The sequence below is a fragment of the Cottoperca gobio genome, chromosome 12, assembly GCF_900634415.1.
Source record: "Cottoperca gobio chromosome 12, fCotGob3.1, whole genome shotgun sequence".
In the NCBI taxonomy this organism is placed as follows: Eukaryota; Metazoa; Chordata; class Actinopteri; order Perciformes; family Bovichtidae; genus Cottoperca; species Cottoperca gobio.
The window spans coordinates 2,446,703-2,472,524 of NC_041366.1; the positions used below are offsets into that span (position 1 = coordinate 2,446,703).

At 43.2% G+C, this 25,822-nt stretch overlaps 1 protein-coding gene across 1 annotated transcript in view; it reads right to left on the reverse strand.

Annotated features, from left to right (window-relative positions):
• Positions 1-585: 585 nt before the first annotated feature.
• ror2 (receptor tyrosine kinase-like orphan receptor 2) overlaps positions 586-25,822 on the reverse strand; it is a 44,457-nt gene continuing 19,220 nt past the window's right edge. The window contains exons 3-9 of the mRNA XM_029444009.1: positions 15,199-15,486; positions 14,924-14,954; positions 5,959-6,080; positions 5,520-5,834; positions 4,644-4,898; positions 3,502-3,707; positions 586-3,175 (exon numbers count right to left, since the gene is read on the reverse strand). Of these exons, the coding sequence (XP_029299869.1) occupies positions 1,718-3,175; positions 3,502-3,707; positions 4,644-4,898; positions 5,520-5,834; positions 5,959-6,080; positions 14,924-14,954; positions 15,199-15,486 (2,675 nt within the window). The 3' untranslated portion in view covers positions 586-1,717. The remainder of the gene's footprint in view (positions 3,176-3,501; positions 3,708-4,643; positions 4,899-5,519; positions 5,835-5,958; positions 6,081-14,923; positions 14,955-15,198; positions 15,487-25,822) is intronic.

The window sequence follows — 25,822 nt, forward strand, 5'->3', positions numbered from 1 at the left end:
CATTATGAAACCATAGATTAGTTCTGCATCCCTTCATAGCACAGTCTTCTGGAGCATAACAGTTCATCCTTGACCTTGTTATTAGCCCCTCACATGGTCTTCTTCAGGTAATTGGAGTTTTACTTAGTATGGGACACCAGTTGAACCAGGAGAGACTGATTCAACTGATTGAAAATAGGCTCAAAAAGTAATTTAAAGAAATTATAAAGGAAGAAGAGAGAGAGAGAGGAAGAGAGAGAGAGAGAGGAAGAGAGATAGAGAGAGAGAGAGAGAGAGAGAGAGAGAGAGAGAGAGAGGAGAAAATAGAGAGAGAGAAGAAAGAGAGAGAGAAGAGAGAGAGAATAAATAAATAGTCGGCACAAAGACTTCACTACTTCAGCTGACATCTGGTACCAGTACATGGACGACACTTTCACAACTGTACTGCTTAAGTATCACATTTTTAGTCCGTTTTTACAGGGACTAACATCCATCATGTGCGTGTGTTTTGATGTTGAGTTAATGGAAATATAATCTCAACAAACCAATGTCTTTGTAAATGACAACGTGAACCCCAACGGAAAAGTACAGTATGTGATCGTTTAGATTCTTTTATTAGTATCAGCAATACATGTATTTCTTCACTACAAAGTATATTTTTGGGCCTAATGTAACTTGACTGCGCAGTGTACCATATATTAGACTCTCTGCACATGTAATGACACACAATGACAAAATATAATCAAGTGACATGGAAATACAACATTTATGTATGTGACTTTATTGGGTACTCCGTAGATGGATGTACACATTATATGGTAAGCAAATAACTACTTAAACAAAGCAAACGTGTGGTGGAAAGGACATTATACTAACACCAGGCGTAGTAGAAAAAATATAAACAAATAAAATGTTCAAACCAAAGTACATCAATTTAAAATCTGTACAATTTGGTTGGTTATCAAAGTTGATGTTAAAAGTATCAGCCTCATGGGAAATGAGTCATGTGTGAACTTTGTCAATGGCCTGAAACAAAAAGACTCTTGGTTCTCATTCTTTGTTTTGTTTGATAGAGGTTAGTTCCAAAATACATCCCAGTGAGTATAATTATTAACAAAGCTACCAATAGATCGTTTCTTTTAAAACTCCTACAACATTTCTATTCATTATACATTTTCACAAACCATATAATAATAGGGAGATGATAGGGTGATCATCTCACTTAGTGCTGAACTAGCAGTTCCTTGTGGTAGGTCGGGGTGCCTGTATAGAGGGGTGTGGTATCCGAGGTGGGAGAGTGGGTGTTTGGTGCAGAACTCCCGCCCTTATGGCCTCCCAGTGAATGGCCTTGCTGGCAAGTGAAAACACGCGGCACCATGTGCATCAGAGAAGGCAAAACTTTCATCAAGGCAAGGCGCCCTCTGAAGTAGTTGTGAATAAGAAAATGTTTTGTGTTGCACAGCAACATAAATTCCTCTGAATAGCAACATTTATAAAAAAACAAGGTCTATAAAGGATTGCATGATTAATTTTGCTTAATTGTTGACACAGGATATTGAGAGGTGCAAACCTAAGACACCTTTGACATTCAAATGCATCAGTACTATCTAAGAAACTCATAAAAAACATTCAGTCACCACAAAACTGCTCACTTCACTTTATGCTGCTTCTTGATTTTTTTTGGCAAGCACAGCTCACAGAATATTTCAGCCCTTCTGTTCTTACAGCAGCACCACACTTATGTGTCTGACAAGTGTATCACCAATTCGTCAGTCTGTGGATGGTCATTGTCGCCAAGCAATTCTGTTTCCGGCACTAACAAGTCCTTGTTTTGGTCTAGCTCTTCCTTGGGCACCCTTTCAGCCAAGTCCTCATCATTGGTCTTGGAGTCCTCATTAAGCAAAGCTGCTCTCTCTGTGACAGAAGTGTTGGAAGGGGCAGTGGTGACATAGCCTGTAGATGTAGATCCACTGCCACTATGGTGAGAACCAGCTTTGGTCACCATCTGTGGTGGGTGGTGCATCTGCTGGTGGGGAATGGGCATGGGTATTTGCATGGGGTAAAAGTTCTGCAGGTATGGGTAAGCTGGCATGGGGTGATATCCATTGACAGGGATGTAGAGCTGCTGGGGCACCATTGGCCGATGCATTTGACCCTTCATGGGCATGAACTGGGGCTGATGGAATGGCAAGCTCTTTTTAGGGCTGGTGTAGCGCGATGCATTCGCTGTGCTGATGCTGATGTTGCTAACAGGGCTGGTGCTGAGAGAGCTGGTCTGGGTTGTGTTGCTGGTGCCAGAAGTCTGAGCAGAGCTGTTATAGTTGGACAGGCTTTCCCAGGAGCGCAGACGTGTGTGGATGTCCTTGAAACGAGGCCTTCTTGCTTGGAATTCACTCCAACACTCCAGCATAAGGGTGTAAATCCAGGCTGGGCAGTCATCTGGACAAGGCAGTAACTGGTGGCTGCGCACCATCTCGATCACGTCCTGGTTGGAGTAGCCACAATATGGCTGCAGACCGTAACTGAAAGTCTCCCACAACAAGACACCATAAGACCAGATGTCGGAGTCGGTGGATAACTTGCCATACATAACAGCTTCTGGGGACATCCAACGAATAGGGAAAGGGCTTGTGCCCATTAGATTGTAGTAATCAGCAGCGTAGACGTCTCTGAACAGGCCCAGATCCAGGATCTTGATGCTGAGCTTGTCAAAGACCAGAATGTTTCGGGCAGCAAGGTCTTTATGGACTACTTGCTGGCTGGAAAGGTATTCCATTCCGGCAGCAATCTGGGTGGTAACATGAAGGAAATCAGCCTGCTCCAGTGTGGATTTAACTGTCTTGTCATCATCTGAGCTGCCGACATCTGAGTTGGGGGAGCGCATTACCAGATACTCATGCAGGTCACCAAGGCTGGAATAGGTGAATATCATGCTCATTGGCTGCTCTTTGGTGACCACACCCAGCAAACAAACGATATTCTGGTGTTGTAAGTGAAAGCGGAGCATGACTTCGTGGCGAAATTCCTCAGAGAGCGTGGCATCAACCTTGTCCTTTAATGTTTTGATGGCCACCACCTGGGTCTGCTCACCAGGTGCGGTGCCATACATGTGACCCTTGTAAACCTTGCCAAACCGATCTTCGCCAAGCTCCTCCGTAAACCGTACTGCTGACATGTTGATCTCCCGCAGCTTGGCCTGCAGCCACAAAGCAATACAAACTACATGTCATCAAAGTGTATGGCAAACGATAACATCTAATGTAATACTTGTAACACTGGAATGTTAGACCAAAACCAGAACTGCATTAAAAAAACAAAAGCATCTGAAGCCCCATCTTGTAGAGGGGCCCTGAGTCTAAATCTAGTTCAAGCGCCTCCTCAATGAATTTGTGCTTACGCATTTTTTTTCAGTAAAATGAATGAGGGGGCTCAGGTTTTGTACTGCAGTGCTAATGTCAGCCTGAGCACAGCCATACATCAAAAAGAATGTAAATCAATGAGCCTCTGTACTGTGTGTGTTACCTGGTGTTTTTGCTGATTGAGGAGAGACAGCTCCATGTCCTGGCTAGGCGAGCTGCTCAGTTGGCAGCGAAGTGGTGTGTCAGTTGAGGCCTTTTGCTTATTGCGACATAGGCAGACCAGAAAGAAGAGGCAAGCGATGACCAATGGGATGGCAATCGCAGGGATTAGAATGAACAGGATCTCCTTCCTGGGGCTCTCTGGAGAATCTGGAGATGGTAAAATAATAGAGATAGGAGCAAGTTAAGTTCTCTGATTTGTGATGCTAAGACAGTATTCATTTGTGTGATGCATAATCTGTGGTATCAACATACATGATGTGCCTTTAACTGAGGTTGTAGTGGGACATCAGTCAACTGATAATAGCATCGCCATGGTTAATCCACGTAAAAAAAACCACATCCACCCTCATGGTGCAAGAATATAATAGTTTTGTTGTTATTAGTTACAGCTGGTGTGGTCTTGAAACAAATGTGTTTTGTCCCCTGATAAGCAAATCAAAGAATTAGCGAAAAAAATACTGAGGACCCCTGAGACTTTAAGAGCTGAGAACAAAAAGTGAAACACAAAGACAAACTGTATTTCCACACATCATAAAACTGTGAAGGAAAGGTAGTTTGTCTTTATACTATAGCAGACACGAGCTCAACGCATCTGAGTAAACTGAGAAAAATACCCATGGCAACCAGTGGCACTGGGATGCGAGGAGCCAGTTTGTGGGCCAAGAGAGAGGGAAAAGGGTTGATTATCTGTTGAAAAGAAACCCAAGTGCTTCTTTAGATGTGAGGCTGACATGTAAAACTGACATTACATTTACATAAGAGCTTTATGTCTAAAAGGGGTTTTGCTATACTACCACAAAAATACACTCTTGTGTCGGCATATGACACTAAAATGAGAGTGGCCATCGGCATATGCCAGAGGATGGTGGTACCTGCCAGTGGAACACATGTGGTATCCAGTATTTGAACTGGATACCACATGTGTTTATTTTACAGCTCCAATCTACATTATTTTTTATGTTTTTGCAAAAAGAATTCACAACAAAAAAGTCCTAAATCAAAAACATTCCTTATGTTAAAGTAACCTGAAAATGTTAACAATCAAAGTAAATATTAGCACAATTATTGCATTAAGGTACTTACTGCAGGGATGGATGTCACAAAGGTCCACCCTGACCTGAGGGTCCAGGGTGAAGCACCAGGGCGCCTGCATCTGCCCCCCCGGGTTACGGCAGAAGTTGTGACTTCCCCAAAGCTCCGGGTATTCCTGGGACACGTGGTGACTGTGAGGATACTGAGCGCTCCATGGCTGGCAGTGCTGACCTGATTTAGTGATGCTGAGTGTGCCCCTGTAGTCATCCCCACTTCCATTGTAGCAGCTGTGGTCTGTGGGGGAATCTGTGGAGCAGACAGTGACTCAGTGTGGATGCTACGACACATAGCAAGAGATTTGGGGGATTTACAAAATTATTGCATAATCAGAACTTGTCTCGTGGTGTAAAACATTTAATTTTAATTGGGCTGTTGTTATTCATATTCAGTATCAACCTTGTTCACAAAGCTTCTTTAGATGGAATACTATTTTCTTTCTTTCTGAAAGGGAGATTTGAAGACTGATATCAATCTCATGTCTGTGTGTAGACAGAGCTGGAGACAGGATGTGGTTAGCCTAGCTTAGCATAAGGATTGGAAGCAGTGAAAGGCTGCTAGCCTGGCTCTATCCAGCGTTTCTTGCCCAGATTTTGGTTTTGGTTTCCGTACAGGCACGATGATACCAAACCTGGCAACCACACTGGGATGAAATCCTGACTCCAGCTCAGTACTTTGCACACAGACATGAGATGATCATATACAGTATATAACATCTCTTTTTTAATTTTAATGGATAAATGACGTTGGTTTCAGTAATTCTTTGTAAATTGACCAGCCACACTTACATTGGCTGCAAATTGTTATATATGTTCTCAATCATTTCATATTCAATATTCGTAATGTTTGCATGCCGCAGTATCAACCTACATGGACCAAGTTTTTCTGGTGGCACTCCTATCCTCATACAGGAAGCAGCATCAGGCGTGCCTGGCCGGGGCAGCAGGTGGCAGCTGGGCAGTTCCAGCTGCATGAGGATCATGGGATTGGATCGGGCAATGGTGTACTCGGTGTGGCACAGGTCGTTCTCCAGGGCCTCACACTCATCTCGACAGAGCTGTCGACGCCGAGGAGCCCGACTGCCCTCGTCACAAAGAGGGAACACATAGTAGCAGAAGGACGGGATGGCGAACATGGAGCACTGATCCGATAGGTGGGTGGAGGTGCCAATCATAGTGAAGGCAGCTGGGAGGGAAGAAACAGACGTTTGAACTGTTTCCCACATGTTTATGTAACCTTTAGTATAATTATACCCAGTTCTTTATTGATAATAGTGCATTATGTCAACTAAGAGAGTTGATTTCCTTACCTGTGATGCGGTTTTCACTCTCCCCCTGCATCTGTAGAGACTCAACATAAATGCTCTGGTTGCCAATGAAGCGGGCGCAGGCAATGCCTCGGTACGGCTGGCAGAAACCTTTTTCACGTGACCTGAAAAGAAAAACAAGTTATGCTTTAAGCACATTGAAGTTTTGTTTTTTTAAACAGCGAAAGAAAGCCACAAAAGGAAAAAAAGAAAGAAAACAAAACAAATTCACTTTACAGTAGCCACTTACAACTAATACTACTATAGCTATGTACTGAAGCCGGACTGATGTGACGAACAGAGCTATTATATAATTGGCAAATGTTAGCTTATGGCGGATACATTGGTATTGTTGTATGTCTGCTGATAAGTAACAACAAGTTGCATTTCAGAAATTTGAACAGTATGTTTGAAGACATTTAAAAACAGTGTCACCCTTAAGAGTCATAATAATAGAACAATATTTTCCTGACATTCATGTGTGCAGACTGCTCTTCAGCCCTTCTATTGTGGAGGAAGCATGTGATGTAATAGGGGAGCAGCTTTCACTGGAATGAATGAGACACCATATTTATATTTCTCATCCTTTGTTTGAAACATCCATGTCTGCAACATGTCTTCCTTTACACACACACACACACACACACACACGCACACGCGCACACACACACACACACACACACACACACACACACACACACACACACACACACACACACACACACACACACACACACACACACACACAGTCAGGCCAACAGTTCACAATTTGTTGACTGCATATGATTGTGTGGATCACCCATTCCTGTAAATACATTTAATCTATTATTCTATTCTTATTTTCTTTACTTCCCAGACTCAAGACAGCTGATGAAGCCACTTCTCATCTACATTATTTCTGGACTGACTGCCATGCAGTCGCCCTATGTTTCAGATAACATTCGACCAAGACTGCTGTCAGCATTGACGAAGAAGAGGTCAAAGGTCATTGGCCAGAATTCAGTGGATGGCCGAAAAGGAAATAAAGACCGACAATTCAGATCCAGAGACCATGTATGAACAGAGGCAGGGTTACCATTTCCTCCAGTGGTTTCACAATGACTAAAGAAATAAAACAAGGCTAAGCACTGCTAGTGGCCACTAATGGCTGCACTGTTAGTTACACCGTGTAGCCTAAATACAAATGACTTTGCTATTCCTAGAGCGTCACCAGTAGTAGGAGTTATAAGGAAAAGTTTCTTCTTTGGGTGCCGCAGGAGGAAAGGTCATGTGGTCGTGAGTCTGAGTTTGAAAATGGGTGTGGTCTGAGCAAGGGCACTGGAAGTAGGAGGGTCGGAAGTGAGGCCAATGGCCCCCGGCACTTCACACCCCTGGCCTGATTTGCCGTTGCGGCTGGTGTGATCCCATCACAAGATGATCTCTAGTTCTTGTATACAAGACAGGGCAAGTAAAAGTTAAAGTTAAAGTTAAAGCCTTTTATTGTCATTATACAACGAGATTCAGAGTACCACTCTGTCCCAGTGTGCAAAAAATACAAAGACATACATAACATTAAAAACATGGCAGTAGGACAGACAACATAAGCAATCATACGGGGGAATAAATAAAAATTTGTAAAAATAGAGTTAAAAATATTGATTAAAAATATTGATTAAAAATATTGATTAAAAATATTGATATAAAAGTGCATTCAGAGTGTGTATATGTGTGAAGATGTTTATGGTTATTGCATTAGGTGTGGTGGTTAAGCAGCCTGACGGCCCAGGGGTAGAATCAGTTTTTTAGTCTGTTTGTCCGTGATTTGAAGCTCCTGTATCTTCTCCCAGAAGGCAGGAGAGAGAACAGTCTGTGACCTGGGGGAGAGCTGTCCTTTATTATTATGTTTGCTCTGCTGAGGGAGCGGGAGGTGGAGATGTGTTCCAGAGAGGCCTGATTTGCCAATATTGTTATTCTCCTGCTTACAGAGCAAATACTATGATATGTTCTAAACTTTTACAAAATGATGTGATGAATACAAGAGAAATACAAGCACAGTATTCAGACTGGAAACCAGACCTGAACACGGTGCCTGAACAGTAGACAAAGTTTGTTGGTACTTGTCAGCTGAGGATCTGAATCAACTGATTGTCTCAAGAAGACTACAACAGTTGCTCCACAAATAAATCAATGTTGACCCTGCTGAGATACACAGAGGACGAATTGTAAGGTCTGATGGCGGCTGGTAGAAAATGACTTCCTGTACCACTCTGGCCAATTTGTAGAATCTGACTCCCATGATAAGCCCCTCCAGTGTCTCAGCACAAGAAGCATGTCTTGTGTCACAATACATTCTAAGTCACCCATTGAAAAACTTAAGAGCAATGTGTAAATTATATATAGGCTGTGGCACTCAAAGATAACTCTCATTCATCAAGAACTTAAATTATAGTGAAACTCTAAATACATATAACCAGATATAAACTGTTTAGATGAGGTAATCAGATTAGGACAAAAGTTTGATTTCCTGAGAAATTTGAGTTTCACACTTGTTATTATCCATTTAGACGACGTAATTGTGTTTTACAATATCTTGTGTATGTATGATTTCATCACAATAAGATTCCATTGAAAGACGATAAATTAGGCCAGCCCTAATTACACAACACTGGAGCTGCATGCCTGCATGTTGAGCTGCTGGCTCAGGGTTTGGTGTTGATCTGAACTTGTTTTTAAACTTGGCTCTTTGCTAAGGTCATTCTTATGCTTAGTGCTTAGTTTAGTCTCCAGGCCTGACTTGAGTCCTAATCCAGAAAACAATCATGCTGGTCCCAAAACTGGGGACATAACACAGTAGAGGCATGCATGTTTAATAAAACTAAAAGCTTGCTAATGATGTGCTGGCTGTTCTGTGAACACAGGACGCTGCAAGTCTTTTTGATTTTGATTACCTACAATCAGATTTACATGCACAGGTCATTTAATTGAGCTGATAAGTATGGGAAGATATCCTGACAATGACTCTTGTTGTCCACATAGTTCTATTCTTAATAGCAACACTTTAATTTGGACACCACGGATACAGAGCTTTTGATTTTGACCAAGTAGTGTTCTGTTACATCTTATTGCACACCACCACTTACTAGTAAATGAAGGTACACATGTTGTATTTATTTTAAGTATCACACTCTGATCCCTTTTTCTCTTGTCCAAACAGGCCTGGGAAGGAGGTGGATATGTGTTCCTGTGACATCGCTGCAATAAGTTTAGACCACACCCACTAATGTCATCATGGTAGTCAGATTACAGCCTTATATATAACACAAGGAGCTGCATTGGTGGGCTGTGTTGTTCCAGGTATTTGTCTCATAAGTTTGAAGTTACAGGGTTTTAATTAGGGGAAACTTTTCACCGCAGCAAATGTCATATTGCCAGGAATGTGCACTTGTATGTGTTTGATTGATCAAGGCAACATCTCGCAGGATGACGTCCGTTATGTTGCAGCCAAAGTTCTTCAACCCTGTCCTTTTTGATGGAGCCCCAATATCACAGGGACCCTAGTACATGTGGCTCTTTGGCAGCTGTTCAGCTCTGAAGTTAGAAGGTAAAACAGTCTAACCCTTTATATCTGCTACCAACTGCTGCCTCTTTTCATCTTAAGGCAGATGGTGTCGATCAAACTGAGGCAGGTTAAGTGATGTTGTCTTATTCCTTAATGCATTCTTTATAACAATATAATAAACCTGTGTTTACACACACTATAATTAGGCTGTACTGTTTGTACCAGTATTAACAGTATGTGCTAGTTCCAGGTTCCTTCACTATCCCCTTACATCTACAGCATGTATCAATGTGTGTACAGTATGTAGGACATGCAAGAAAATAAGATTGTGTGTCACAGCTTTTGCCAAAATAAAATGTCATCAACATAATAAATCTTTAACACATTTACAGCTAACGTAATAATGAACTGTCATGAATGTTATGAAGCTCCCAGTTAATGTAAAAGTGACCAACAGGCCTGCATATGAATCCCTTTACCTGATGTAGCATGTAGGATTTGGTAGAATTGTTATTACTGATTTTGTTTTGGACACTGAAAATGCAATCTTAACAATTATCAAAAGCAGTTCATCTGTGATGTCACATTCTTTGGACGTTATTAAACTAACACTTGGTACTGACCACGTAGATCTACTAAATGAACCCCCCCATGTTTCCTTTCTCTTTACCACAACATTCACAATACATATGGCTGGTAAACATCAAGTTAACGTTCCTCAGGGGGTTCATTTGCAAAGAGCCAGGCTGGCTGTTTCCAGTCTTTATGTTAAGCTAAGCAATCAGCGGCAAGCTAAATACATATTTACCATATGGACAGTACAGTGGTATCAAGCTGAGAGCTTATCAGAGGGCCAAGCACTTCCTGTCTGTGACACAGAAGGACTACAGTCACATGGTCGTCCAACCTCATAGCGTTACTCTGACGCAGTGGACCTAGCATGATGTGTTTGACACAGCAGACTCATCCTAACACTGTTATTGTGATAAATGAATAAGGCTGATAACCCAGGAGAGTGTGTAGACTCAGTGTGACGAGTGGCTTGCCTGTGACCTCACACTGTTAATGCCACACAGGAACAGAGGAAGAGTTACTGTGACACACACAGAGTAGCTCACCTCAGGAACGTTTTCTGACACTTTTACTGGGACACAGTAGGTCTACCTCATACTGACGTCTCCCTCCTATCACTACTGTAACACCGTTAGAGATGGAACGATTCATCTTGATCTTCAGAAACTGTTTTGATGATCAATAAATGCCAACTAAGTCAACTAAATATATTTGGAGTTTGGACACCTGAAGACTGGGCTGTGGGAAATTAAAACTATTCACTAAAACGACCTAATACTGTTACTACGACTCCTCTGAAGAACTATACAGGACAATGTAAATGTTTACTATTGCTTGAATAGACAGCAAGGCATTGCACCCTCCCCTGTGCCCCACAATAAATATGTCCCCCTCCCTCAGCTCTACATAAAAAGCATTGAACGAGTCACATTGTTGGCTGGTGAGATAAGCTCCCTGGAAGAGAACTTCAGAAACTGTTGGTCTGACGGAGGACATGAATCAGCATTCTTTCCAGTTCAGAGCAGGTCTGTCCAAACCACCGGCTAGTGTCTGACTGCTGCTCTAGGAATTTATTCTGAGCCCCATCCTGCTGAATCACACCAACAAGAGAGACAAACGGCTGCATGTCCTGCATGGTTCGGTTGCATCGATCAGAGCAACATAGCACAATATCTTCACCATTACTAACAGTCAGACACAGCAGTGCAGGTATGAGTGTTAGCTGACATGTCAGTGCATGCCCACTCTAGCTTTGGGCAGGCACCTCTAACACCACAGACACCAGCATTTACACTTCCAAACGTCACAAGGATATTTATTAACTACAGCCATTTCCTAAATACCAATCCTCAAATCTGTCCTCACAACTACAAACCTTTAGCTAGTCATATTAGGGAGCGGGCTATTAGCTGTGGTTTCTTAATCAGATCTGAATCCTTACCACAGGATCATTCTAAACCAAATATAACAGTCAATTGACTATACATGTAACATCATGTCCAGACTTAAAAGCATTGACAGGTAATTCCAGAACCCACCTAGTAGTATTGCCAGATGAAAAATATTTTATATATTATATCACAAGTTAAACAATAGGCCAACATATGAGCAAAATGCACAACAATCAACAGCTGAAGCATTTTGGTTTTGTACATTAGTCCAAATTAGCAGAAGTCTACATTAAAATATAATTCAATAAAACCTGTTTCATGAAACTGTTGCCTGTTTTAGGCAAAGCAGTTGCTACACTGAATGCAAAGCTCCCAGGTGCATCTCTGCTCTAAAGTGTAAACAGGCCAGTTAAATGTTGATTTTAGCCTGAAAGCATCCAATCACAGGCTGGAGCTAGCCTACAGTGATCAATTCTATATCGTTTCTCATGGATGTGTTCTTCTCATTCTTTTTGTGCAGCCTTTCCCTTCTGTGTCTGTGCTACAGTGAATTCCCCAATGACAGCTGAGTTCTTAAACACAGCAGTGAATCAGAATATTCTTGAAGATAGCATAAACAGCTTGAGCAATGCTCCTCTAGTGATGCTTGGACCATACTACTGTCTGCACCTCAGCTCCCCGGCAGCCCAAAGAACACTAGACAACAGTGGAGGTAAATGCATCAGTCTGCACAGATTCCAAACAAACAGCTTTAACTACTATTCTTGTAAATACGAGCATTACTGCTTTTGCTGGTGCTACTTAAGCAATAATTATATCCTGCCACTGCTGCATTACTGCCACTACAACCTTTGCTCCAGCTAATACTCTGACAGGACTCCAACGTTCCAGTGTTGTTCTGTCAGTATAATGTGTTCCTGATGGCTATTCGAAGCCCTTTGAGATCTGTAAAGTGATGAACATGACATCACTGTAAAGTGTTTCCTCAATGTGAGGGTGCCGAGGTGTTTTTTTCCTCCTGAATAATAACAGCAGGTTAAAGTAGTGACTATACTATATGGATTATACTGTATGTCCTACACCAGGCCATACCTGTCAACATTGGAATTTCAAAATAAGGGACATTTTCTGGCGGACTCCGTCCATACCTTATCAGCTCTCAGCCGCCCAGCCCCCACCCATATAATGTAAATGTAAACACATAAGGGACGGGTATATACATTCAGGAAATACCGTATGTATTACTTGTACAGACATGTTTATAAGATGTATTTTATTTATTAGTTAATATTAATTTATTTGATGATTGATGAGTTGTGTGGCTTTTGTTTTCCCCAACGAGTTCTTCCTTGCGATGGCAGAGTCTGGAAACATGTCTGCTACACTGCGACTGAAATCATCGCAGAAGCTGAAGGCTACATTATTTTTTGCGCAAAGCATCGACATCTTTCCCTCAGCTTTGGTCACTTGGTCTGCCTCCGACACAGTTCTTGTCACACATGAAGTCATTGACAGTGTATGTGTTTGTGCCTCGTGCTTGTGCTTGGATGATTTTTCTTGCTGGTGAAGAAAATCGCTTATTCTGGCGTGTGCGATGCTAAAATCTGAATGGCACACTTTACAAAAAGCACAAGTTTGCCCGACTCTGCTTTTTATTAAATAAGGGAAGGTCTCCTCCCATTTGGTACTTGCATAAAGTTTTAACTTGTTTGGCAGGTACAACTGCGTCTCCATCTATCTCCCGTTCACTGTGACTCTCATCCATATTTTTCGTCTTCATCTGTGTTATTGTTCCTGTTTTCTTCGCGAGGGTAGTGCGGGTAGATCATGCACCATTAAAAAAAAATATATATATATATTCCCCCAACGGAACCCTGCGCCCCCTGAAATTCAAGTTTTTTATTTTCACATTCACATTCCCTCCTCCGCTCTGTTTCGCTCCCCCACACACACCTACAGTCAGAGACAGAGCGGAGGAAAGGAGAGGAGTGAACTACGCACCAGCACACCCCCCCCGCAGCATTTTGTAATACAGGTAGATCACTGTGACCTGGTCATTTTAAAAGTAGCTCACAAGCCAAAAGACTGTGGGCACCCCTGATCTACACTGATACTTGTGGCTGAATGTTAACATAAGCACATCACATTTCCAACAGGCCACTGGGTTGTTTTAAAGACAAGCTCCACTGTGTTAGTGATCATTACTGATCAGGCAGAGACAATATATTTATATGTTCCTTTATCTTGTTATCCAACAGGTGCCTTTTTAAGATAAGTACATGCATGAGGTCAGGTTGAAGCAAAGGTGCTGTCACTGACCTCCAACATTGTGATGCACAAGCTACACTGACATCACATGGAACCAGACGATGCCATACGGCAAAGACAGAAGCAGATATACTAGGTCATCCCTGCTCTGTACTGAATTATAATCTTTGGGGAACTTTACTATTTAACTGATACATTATTAAGATAAAATACTCCCCATTTAAAAATAGTTATAAACTTCACAAACGTTTTTTTGAAAAACAGTTTTGAGGTCTAAAACAGATGTCACAGGTTCAAGGTTGCTGTTCTGCATTCAACTCTAAACACAGATATTCCCACAAGCATCTGAATGCACCACCAAGTGTTTTGGAATCCTTTCTGTCAGCTGTGCAGCTGACATCATTTAATTTCCAAAGTTTTAAGATTCATTGTGATGCATTTTATTTGGCAAGTGCATCTAGACATATCTGCAAGTTGAAAAAGAACAATCTTCTAAATCATATGGAAAAACTGCATGTGGATTGAAGTAATGTGCACAAAATAATGAGTTGAGACACAAAAATACCAATATCATTTAAAGTTATTTGATATCATTAAATTACTTTCATATGTATATGTTATGGCAATTTTGCAACCATGTGTTTTGTGCTCGCTGTAATTACACAATAAGTTTTACTGAACATCTCTTTGTTTTTTCAATATCCTGTATTTATATTATAAATAAACATAAATAAACTGAAAAGGATGGTACACATTAATAACCATCTTTGCTAGACTATGAACACTTCTGTGGTTGACAGTTGTTTCCTCGTCATATGAAAGCACCCTTGATGTTGCTGAAACATGCACACATAAGATTGAGACGTGAATAAACTACCATGTGTAATCTCTCCTCCACCTCAACCATTATGAGGCTTTCAATGATGTGGTTTCCACATATCAAAACGTCCATAGAACCTCCTCAAAGCACACCTGCAATGTACTCTGCCTCTCCACAGCATGAACAGTCATAGTATTATCAGGATGTAACTTCTTATAGCCACATCTAGGGTCAAGGGGTGTGAGTGGGTGATTCTCAAAACCAGTTTCAAACATTCTGTCTGAGATGAAAACGTTTGGAGGGCTTTTCTTTCTGTTGCCATAGAACATTTACTCACACACTCTGAGAAACACGCTAATGTATAGAAGGTTTACTTACGTATCATCTGGGCTATGTGTGGGCATCTGTCCTGTGAATCCAAAACAATAACAATGAAACATTAAAAACTGTGTTAACAAGCACGTCATTCATATTAAAGAGAGATCTGTTTAGCTTTATGACTCTACATGCAAAAGACCACCATGGCTTCTTGGCCCTTATTAACATGTCAGACCTTACTGTTTTTACAGCGCAAGAAACATTTAGGGACCATTGTTGACATTAGTTTCACTTCACTTTGAATAAAAAAGTATCTTGATAAATGTTAACCTTACCCAGTTTGACGTACAAGACTCCTGTGGCAGAGATGACCTTGAGTGAGTTGGAGGCGACACACTGATAGTAGCCGGTGTCTGTTGTGTCCAGGTCCTGGATGCGGAGCTTGGATCCTGCCTCTATCTTACGGATGGTGATGCGTCCCTGCTCCTGAACCACAGGGGCATCGTTTTTCAGCCAGCGGATGGACGGACGTGGGTTTCCTGTCACTTTGCAGTGCAGCGTGGCTGTCTGGCCCTGGAAGTGGGTGATGTTGTTGACTGGCTCCTGGAACTCCAGGAAATAACCTTGAAACATAAAGGGTTAGAGGTTAAAGAAAACATTAAAACAACTGAGAAACGTGACCTTTACAGAGCACAGCATTATTTGAGGCAGTGCATTGACATCAGCTGATTGTCCTTCACCACCACAACCTCCTCCCTAGTTCTCTGCAGACTCCTCGCTGCTCTGATGCTTTGAGCGCTCCTTTTCTACCAAATCTAAATCTATAGTTATCTACTATATAATTAAGTGTCTCACTTAAAATGTTTGTGCCATTAAAAAATGGAAGATACAAATATTTGAATGCTTTCAATTGCATTGCTGAGTTTAGTTATGTTTAAGTGAATTAAAATTAAACTATTTACGTCTTAAGGGGAAAACGGTGAATGCCACAAATAGGGTTTGTTGACAATTATTAAAAATATTATAATACCACCTTATTCTTTAAGTTATTTTAAATGACCATTACAAACCATAAGGGTCCAGGTCTTTATGTGGATACAAACGCATCCTTGTTTGAGAAACGTGTGACGCCTCAGTCAGAAGATGTATCCACTTAATATGGAAGGCTGTGCTCTCTGCCTGCAGCCTGCTACCTTTGGGAAGAGCATGAAGGCAGTGTCAATATAATATCTGCTGTTGTATCAGCCATTGTATGTCATATCATATTTGGATGTGTATTGTAGGCCAACTTGCAGGTACATCTTGGCAACGATCAACTAAATAGCAGATATACTCCAACATAAACAAAGATGTGGACAGCAGACGCACATGGGGCTCTGTTTATACAACACTGGGTGTCTGTGTATGCAGACCCATTAACACATGAGCATTCAGCATGTGTGGTCAGTGCATACAATCTGTGCAGTCATGAATGATGTAGCCCTGAGTAGACGTCCGTGTTAACCTTAATGGACCCGGCAGAGGACAGACCTTCACAGCTTTGTGAGGAGAACTTTTTGTAGCCAGCTGTTTGTAAAGTTTTTTCTCAGTGATTGCAAGGGATTAGGGGGGGGGGACATGTTGCTAAATGGAAATGTGTCCCCTCAATACTTGTAATTGACCAGAAATAACATCAGATCTTCGTCCAGCTGAAGAAAGCTAATGTGTTCTTTGTAATATTAAGTGTTAAAACAACTCCAAAAAGCACTGTGTAGCATGAACTGAACATCTCCCTTGTTATGTTGGTGTTCATGCAAACCAAAAGCAGTGCACTGTGCATGTGGCTCAGGAGCACGTGGCAACGTTTTTCACCATTCTGTGTCCTCCTCGCACCATGCACTGAACTATACACACTTAGATCACTCGCAGGTCTACACAAGTAAAACACAGTCTGTTTAAATGATATCATCAGTGGGACACACGGGCTGGAGGAGGCTTCACTCAGTCACTGGAGAAAGAGACCCAACAAACCTTCCTGAGCTCCAGGACAACAGTGTGCACACAGTGGAGTATGATGGGAAGTGTTAGCGTTCCTTAAACCTGAACATTCAATGAAGCTTGCTTCTGAAGACTTAAGACTCGACTTGGACCTTTAAAAACTGTGAAAAAAGACTTAAAGCCCCGCAATTAGCCAGTTTTTCAGAAAACCAAAAATAATGTAATGCTGCATCTGCAGTCAGTCTTAGTGTTTTGATAGGACCTCAGCACTGCAGTGCTGACGCAGGAATTTTTGACCAGCCTTATAAACGCAGAAATCTGTCCCTGCTTTTTATGTCAGTACTATATTCCTTTAAAATAAACGGTGCCCCACAACAAACCTCTTTTTCCACAGGAAACACTGCACAAACATTCATCAATTACATCCTCAGGAGGCTTTTACAGCGAGGTGCGGACAGTCCTCAATTATTTTAGCCAAACGTAGTTCAACCATGTGATGTATGCTACATCAGTACACTTTAAAAACAAGTATTACTGGGACCACTACAGAAATGTGCATATGAACATTTAATATCTTGAAATTGAAATGAAAGACTCTACCGCTGACTATCCGTATGGCCACAATTTAGCCCATTGACCATACACGGTGCAGCCATATAGTCGGTTTCCATCTAGTTACAGTACTCTTGACTCTCTGTTATGCAGATTACTGTATAAGGAAATAAAGAGGAATGGTTGGTTGTGCAGAGACATTGATAAACACAGACACAGTCAGTCCCCTGGCTCTTAATACCATTTGCATTTCAAGCAGCAGCCAGGCTCCGGAGTTTACGCAATGGAAAAAACGAGATTCGTGCCCAGCTTCTCATCCTGGCAACAACAGAGCTCTCCACAGAGCAGGCTACAGATGAGTGATGCCACCACGCAACTCTTTAATTATAACCTCTTCATCCTTCTTTCAAGGATGTGCTGCAACTCTCAAGATGAAACAGCTGGTGTGCAGATCCAAAACAGCTTCTTGAAGTAAGCATAACTCAAACAAACACTGAAGACCAACCGAGTCCTCTGACCCTTGGGAATCAGCTTCAGAGAATAGTTTGAGGCAAATTTGAGATATAAATGAAATTGACTTGACAGATAAGTATGACAGAGCAAGCGGCATGCAACGTCACATTCCGGAGCCCTATAGAACTTGGCCATACCTCTGTCAGGCGCAAATTTGTCTTCTGCATAAAAATGGACGTTAAAGTACTGATTAGGAAGAATTGTGTTTTATATAGTTATACTAAGAGTAGTGGACCAACAATAGACCCCTGTGGCGCCCCTTATGGTAAAATGGCATGATTTAACACCATCATTCTCTGAGTGCTTTCATGCCTTTCTCTTAACCTCCCGTTGTTCTCAAACCATCAAACCTTCCACCAGCCAACATCCCACCGTCCACCTACAGTCTGAACCTACCCCCGCTCCTCTCCCTGCTCGCTCACCTGGATTACCACCCTACCATCATTTATTTGGCCTATGATTGCCAAGTTACCAAACCCGAAGACCCGAAGGTGCTCACTGAGGCAGCGCCCCCAACCATCGTCTCATTCCTTTGGTTCCTCAACACCTCCAGGTCCATTAACGCGATTTGATTGACCTTTCATCCCTTCATACCTCACCCTCATTCATCCCCGTATGACAATGCTTGTCATTTCAATGAACTCATTCGTATATAAAAATGATGTGGTCTTTGTTAGTGAAGTGAGTACTGTGTCAGCTGTGTCGGCAAAATGACAGTCTGAAGCACACACTGCACTGCAAGGCGAGCAAAGAAATCTTCAACCAGGTGAAAGATGAAGCCCATCCCAGATTAAAATCTTACGCCTACATTTATCACTACAGCAATCCTCGTTTGTTGTCCAATTATGGCTGTATTCTTGTGAACCAACACTTTAAACTTACTTATCAATCAGCGTTATCTCATAGAATGTAATGCGATCCTGCAGAGGTAAAGGCAGCATGCCTTCATGCACGGTTTGCCCACTTTCAATAATCCACTGGGAGATTCAGACATCATCATTCCTGTTTTAACGAACAATTCCAGTTTGTGACTCGTAAAGTACTGTTATGGAGGCATGACTGTCTCAAATATCAAGGCTTAAGTGCTTGATTGATTAGTCCTATCCCCAAGAGATAGAGGCAATGAAAAGCTGCTTTCTCTCAAAGCCTGCTCTCTGGCAAGCTTCCAAAGTCTGGTCCACTTGGACAACCAGCCTGTTTGTCTAAGAAATAACTACTCAGGGCACCAAATGACACCAAAAGTGGTTGTGTTGGAGTTAACCTGACTTCATAAAGCTGCAGAATTATGGTAAACTCATGTGCTGATGAGAGGTTGTGCAATCTGAGATCTAAGAGTGTTTTGGGCGAACTCTGTTGTGGGAAAATGAAATGCACAGCAAACACAGACGAACTAGATCATGTGAACGCCAAGAGCATCAACAAGCTCATCAAGAAGGCTGGCTCTGTCCTGGGTGTTCAGCCGGAAATATTACATTTACACAGAAACATTAACATTGAGGATTTAAGATGGTAAGATAAAAAACACATGAAACCAGTGTAATGGAAGCATAGGATATAACACACCTGGTTTGTTCGTCAAACATTTCTTTTCATTTTGCTTAATGATGCTGCTTTGACAAAAGAAAGAAGTACATTCTCGTACACCCTGTTAGGCAAGAGCCTGGATGTTCAAATCAGGCAATAAAAAAACTTTAAATACCAAAAACCCACAATTGTACACAACATGTTTTGGCGTCGTCAAGGTAGCGTGCTATGTTGTTGTCCCATTTGTATTTATACCATTTATTTATACCAAGCTCTTGCAGCCTCTCACATTTAGGTATTAACAGGTGACATCAGTGAGGGTCCAGGGGGGGGGTTGAGATTGGGCCTACAACTCATCCACCTCATGTCGAGAGATGGACAGTAGAGACATGAATCTGAGGAGGCTCCAGCCTCCGTTTCAGCTCTGATCTGTGGTTGTTATCTATCTTCCTTTCTGTCTACGTTACATCACGTTTACAGGTTACAAGACGCGGTCCATCCCTGCACTTCCTTCTCTGATGTTGATGAGTATATCTCATTAACCACGCACTATACTTCAGATTTGATATTGCACATACTATATGTACTATATGCAACCCCACCAAGACGGATTCAAATGTTTGTATTTCGTGGTCCATACTGGTAACCTCTTTATATTTATATTTATTATTGTCATTATACAATACAGGCATGTACAATTAAATGTAGTACAAAATGTATAAAAACTGAAAATATTTTATTTAGAATAGAACATAAACAATAAATTAGAACAAACTACATACAATTGTGTGTAATATCAGTGTAATAACAATGTAAATTAAATATAAAGAATATGTAAATAGAAAACTTTAGTGGGAATGAAGGTAATGCAACATGTAGGTGTGTGTCATGGTCCATGAAACCTACCTGATTATATGTGAGGATGGTTAACCTGACATTAACCTGGCATTGTAGATTGTGTATATATGTAGGACCTCACACACGTCTGTCATTATAGTATGATATCTTTATGTATTTTAAATATTTATATATATATCCATCCATCCATCCCATCCATCGTCCACCGCTTATCCGGGATCGGGTCGCGGGGGCAGCAGCTCCAGTAAGGAACCCCAATCTTCCCTTCTCCGGGCCACATCCTCCAGCTCCGACTGGGGGATCCTGAGGCGTTCCCAGGCCAGTGAGGAGATATAATCTCTCCACCGAGTCCTGGGTCTTCCCCGGGGTCTCCTCCCAGCTGGACGTGCCTGGAACACCTCCCTAGGGAGGCGCCCAGGTGGCATCCTTACTAGATGCCCGAACCACCTCAACTGGCTCCTTTCAACGTAAAGGAGCAGCGGCTCTACTCCGATTCTCTCACGGATGGCTGAGCTTCTCACCCTATCTCTAAGGGAGACGCCAGCCACCCGTCTGAGAAAACCCATTTCGGCCGCTTGTACCCGTGATCTCGTTCTTTCGGTCATGACCCAGCCTTCATGACCATAGGTGAGGGTAGGAACGAAGATCGACCGGTAGATTGAGAGCTTTGCCTTCTGGCTCAGCTCTCTTTTCGTCACAACGGTGCGGTAAAGTGACTGTAATACCGCCCCCGCTGCGCCGATTCTCCGGCCAATCTCTCGCTCCATTGTCCCCTCATTCGCGAACAAGACCCCGAGGTACTTGAACTCCTTCACTTGGGGTAATGGCTCATTCCCTACCCGGAGTAGGCAATCCACCGGTTTCCTGCTGAGAGCCATGGCCTCAGATTTGGAGGTGCTGATCCTCATCCCAACCGCTGCACACTCGGCTGCGAACCGATCCAGTGAGTGTTGAAGGTCACAGACCGATGATGCCATAAGGACCACATCATCTGCAAAGAGCAGCGATGAGATCCTCAGGTCACCGAACTGCAACCCCTCTCCTCCACGACTACGCCTCGATATCCTATCCATGAAAATCACGAACAGGATTGGTGATAAAGCGCAGCCCTGGCGGAGGCCAACATTCACGGGAAACGAGTCCGACTTACTGCCGAGTATCCGGACACAACTCTCGCTTTGGGCGTACAGGGATTGGATGGCCCTCAAAAGTGACCCCCTCACCCCATACTCCCGCAGCACCTCCCACAGTATCACCCGGGGGACCCGGTCATACGCCTTCTCCAGATCCACAAAACACATGTAGACCGGATGGGCGTACTCCCAGGCCCCCTCCAGGATCCTTGCAAGAGTAAAGAGTTGGTCTGTTGTTCCACGACCAGGACGGAATCCGCATTGTTCCTCTTCAATCAGAGGTTCGACTACCGGCCGAACCCTCCTTTCCAGTACCTTGGAGTAGACTTTACCAGGGAGGCTGAGAAGTGTGATACCCCTGTAGTTGGCACACACTCTCTGGTCCCCCTTTTTAAATAGGGGAACCACCACCCCGGTCTGCCAACCCCTAGGCACTGTCCCAGACTTCCACGCAATGTTGACGAGGCGTGTCAACCAAGACAGCCCCTCAACACCCAAAGCCTTCAGCATTTCTGGACGGATCTCATCAACCCCTGCGGCTTTGCCACTGTGGAGTTGTTTGACTACCTCAGTGACTTCCATCAGGGAAATTGACGATGATCCCCCATCAGCTTCCAGCTCTGCCTCAACCATAGAGGGCGTGTTAGTCGGATTCAGGAGTTCCTCAAAGTGCTCCTTCCAGCGGCCGATAACCTTCTCAGTTGAAGTCAGCAGGGTCCCACCCTTGCTGTACACAGCTTGGATGGTTCCTCGCTTCCCCCTCCTGAGGTGCCGGATGGTTTTCCAGAAGCACCTTGGTGCCGACCGAAAGTCCTTCTCCATAGCTTCTCCGAACTTCTCCCACACCCGCTGCTTTGCCTCTGACACGGCAGAAGCTGCCGCCCTTCTAGTCCTTCGATACCCTGCAACTGTTTCCGGAGTCCTCCCGGATAACATAACCCGGAAGGACTCCTTCTTCAGTCGGACGGCTTCCCTGACCACCGGGGTCCACCACGGTGTTCGAGGGTTACCGCCCCTTGAGGCACCTAAGACCTTGAGACCACAGCTCATCACCGCAGCTTCAGCAATAGAGGTTTTGAACATCGCCCACTCAGGTTCAATGCCCCCAACCTCCACAGGGATGGCTGAAAAGCTCCGCCGGAGGTGTGAGTTAAAGATCCCCAGGACAGGGGCTTCCTCCAGACGTTCCCAGTTCACCCGCACTACCCGTTTGGGTTTACCAGGTCTGTCCAGAGTCTTCCCCCACCCCTTGATCCAACTCACCACCAGATGGTGATCAGTCGACAGCTCCGCCCCTCTCTTCACCCGAGTGTCCAAAACATGCGGCCTCAGATCAGATGATACGATTACGAAATCGATCATTGACCTTTGGCCTAGGGTGCTCTGGTACCACGTGCACTTATGAGCATCCTTATGTTCGAACATGGTGTTTGTTATGGCCATTCCATGACTAGCACAGAAGTCCAACAACAAACGACCGTTCGGGTTTAGATCAGGGAGGCCCTTCCTCCCAATCACGCCTCTCCAGGTGTCTCCATCGTTTCCCACGTGTGCGTTGAAGTCTCCCAGCAAGACTACGGAGTCCCCTACTGGAGCCACCTGCAGGGCTCCATTCAGGGTCTCCAAGAAGGCCGAATACTCAGAACTGCGGTTTGGGGCATAGGCACAAACAACAGTCAGAGTTTTCCCCCCCATAACCCGAAGGCGTAGGGAGGCGACCCTCTCGTCCACCGGGATAAACTCCAACGTGGCGGCGCTCAGCCGGGGGCTAGTGAGTATCCCCACCCCGGCCCGAGGCCTCACACCTTGGGCAACTCCGGAGAAGAATAGAGTCCAACCCCTATCCAGGAGTACGGTTCCAGAGCCAAGACTGTGCGTGGAGGTAAGCCCCACCAGATCCAACTGGTAGCGATCCACCTCCCGCACTAGTTCCGGCTCCTTCCCCCACAGCGAGGTGACGTTCCACGTCCCCAGAGCCAGCCTCTGCTGCCCGGGTCTGGTCCGTCGAGGTCCCTGACCATCACTGCCACCCGTGTGACAGCGCACCTGACCCCAGCGGTTTTTCCCATGAGTGGTGGGCCCACAGAATGGATGGATGGGAGGCACCACGTAGCTTCTTCGGGCTGTGCCCGACCGGGCTCCGTGGCAAACCCGGCCACCAGGCGCTCGCTGTCGAGCCCTCCCTCTGGGCCTGGCTCCAGACGGGGGCCCCGGGCTTCCTCCGGGCAGGGTCTCTCCTTTCCTTTTATATATATATTATATATATAAATGTTTAATATATATTAGTGTATGTAATTTTAAGTGTGTGAGATGCAGCTGAAAGTCTGTAAAAAGATAATAACTGAACCTAAAGAAAATCATTCTTTGTGAAATATCTTTAAATATTTTTTTAGATAATTGTAATGAAGTATCGTGATTAGTCATGTATTTAATTAGCTGTATGATGAACAAATGTAGTTAATTTGACATTAAGGGTCTCTCAAGTATGTATGTATTGATATTGTGATGTAAAATGATAAGATATAAATAAGTAATTCCTAATATCATAGAGCAAAAGTTGGCATCAAATGTCTGGTCAAATGTATTATCTTTAAATCAAAATGTCCTTTTTAACTATTCTTGTTTACTTTATCTAAGTTCTCATACACCTGCTTGTGTTTAGAAACATTTAACATTTGAGAACTTATTTTGCTAAAAAAAATAATAAAGTTGTGTAGAAACATATGTTTTTATTCCTCAGAGTGTGGTTTTCAGGAAAATTTAAAAAATGAGAATTTGGAATAGGCACTTTTAAATCCTTGCTGTGCTGAGCTGGTCACTTCCTTGAGGTGAGTGAAGCGGTCAGAGCTGAACTGATACGTAGGAACAATGTGCTTTGAAACCACACCTAAAATAATGATTATAACCAGAAAAAGATAATTACATAGAGAGCTCGGCAGAGTTTCCTTTCCGTTCTAAAGCATGATTCCAAAATGAAAACTATTACTGCTCAGTGCTCACTTTAGTCCCTGAAGAGCTGACAGCCAATGCAAACAGTCCTCACTTTGTACCATTCCATTTCCCAACCCTGCTATTAAACAGACCCTGGCTGCAGCAGCAGCATTGAAGCTTCCCTTTAAATTATAACATGATTGATGGTCGCAGGCGAGGAGGCCGTACTGAACACCCACCATGCTGCATGACAGAGTTAAGCTGAGAGGACAGGGCATAAAAACCAGAAGGCATTAACATTCACAAACCTGTTTGAAACCATTAATGAACTCTTTAATGCAGCTCATAGGCCTGAGTGTTGCCATGAATTCACTAACACTGACTGAGGAAAGTAAGTTTGAGCATAAAAAACAACTGAAGGAGCGGTGGTAGCACTGTCGCCTCACTTTAGCCTCACAGAAAGTATTAGTGTGGGTTTTCTCCGGCTTTCTCCTTTAGATGATTGTTAATTGTTGAATCTAAATTGCCCATATGTGTGATTATGATCATGAATGGTAGTCTATCTCTATATGTCAGCACTGTGATGGCCTGGTGACCTGTCCAGGACATACCCTGCCTCTTGCCTAATGTCAGCTGGGATTAGCTCAAGCCTCCCTGTGAAGGATAAGCAGTTACAGATAATGGATGGATGAAAGTTCTCCGGCTGACCTCGTCTCTTCCTGGGGCTGTGAACTGAGTGTTCGCCCTGTCTGTCTGTCAGTCTGTCTGTCCCAAGTTGGCAACCCACCCGACCCGTGTTGAAACATGGACCCTGTCTCTTTTACCATGATTGACAAGACATATGCTGATAACCACGATACTGCAGGCGTCTCTACAGTAGACTCTGAGGAACTCCAGTGTTCACCACAGTGGAATAACCAATTATTGATCTTCCCCCGACAGCTCATCTATATAAACACATTGTTTACAATTAAAAAAACTGCCATAATGCACTAAAACAGTAAACGATTCATTTATTAAAAAGCAAGTTAATAAGTCTGTTTCACCACAATGTGCTTTAATCCTTCAGGATCAGTACGTCAGTGTTTTCAATCATTATGTGCTCCCTTAATGACGGAATAACGTTAACAATTTGTACAGTTAATGGAATGACATCATTTATTCAGATTAGCAGCAGACACTATCCAGCAGCAGACTCCATAAACATGTCTGACAACTCACAGACACTTTGTAAGATTTACATTGGCAACACTAGGGCATACGATCTGCATATCTAACAGTCACATCATATTTAACCACAATATACAGTACATGTGGAAAAAAGGGCACACCTTTTATTAAACTAAGTGTAATCAACGAGTGTGTGAAGATTATACCATTAACAGCTTGATAAAACATGAAACACCTACAGCAACCTAAATTGAATTACCAGAAAATCACTGACCAAGAATTACATATGTCACACGACTTA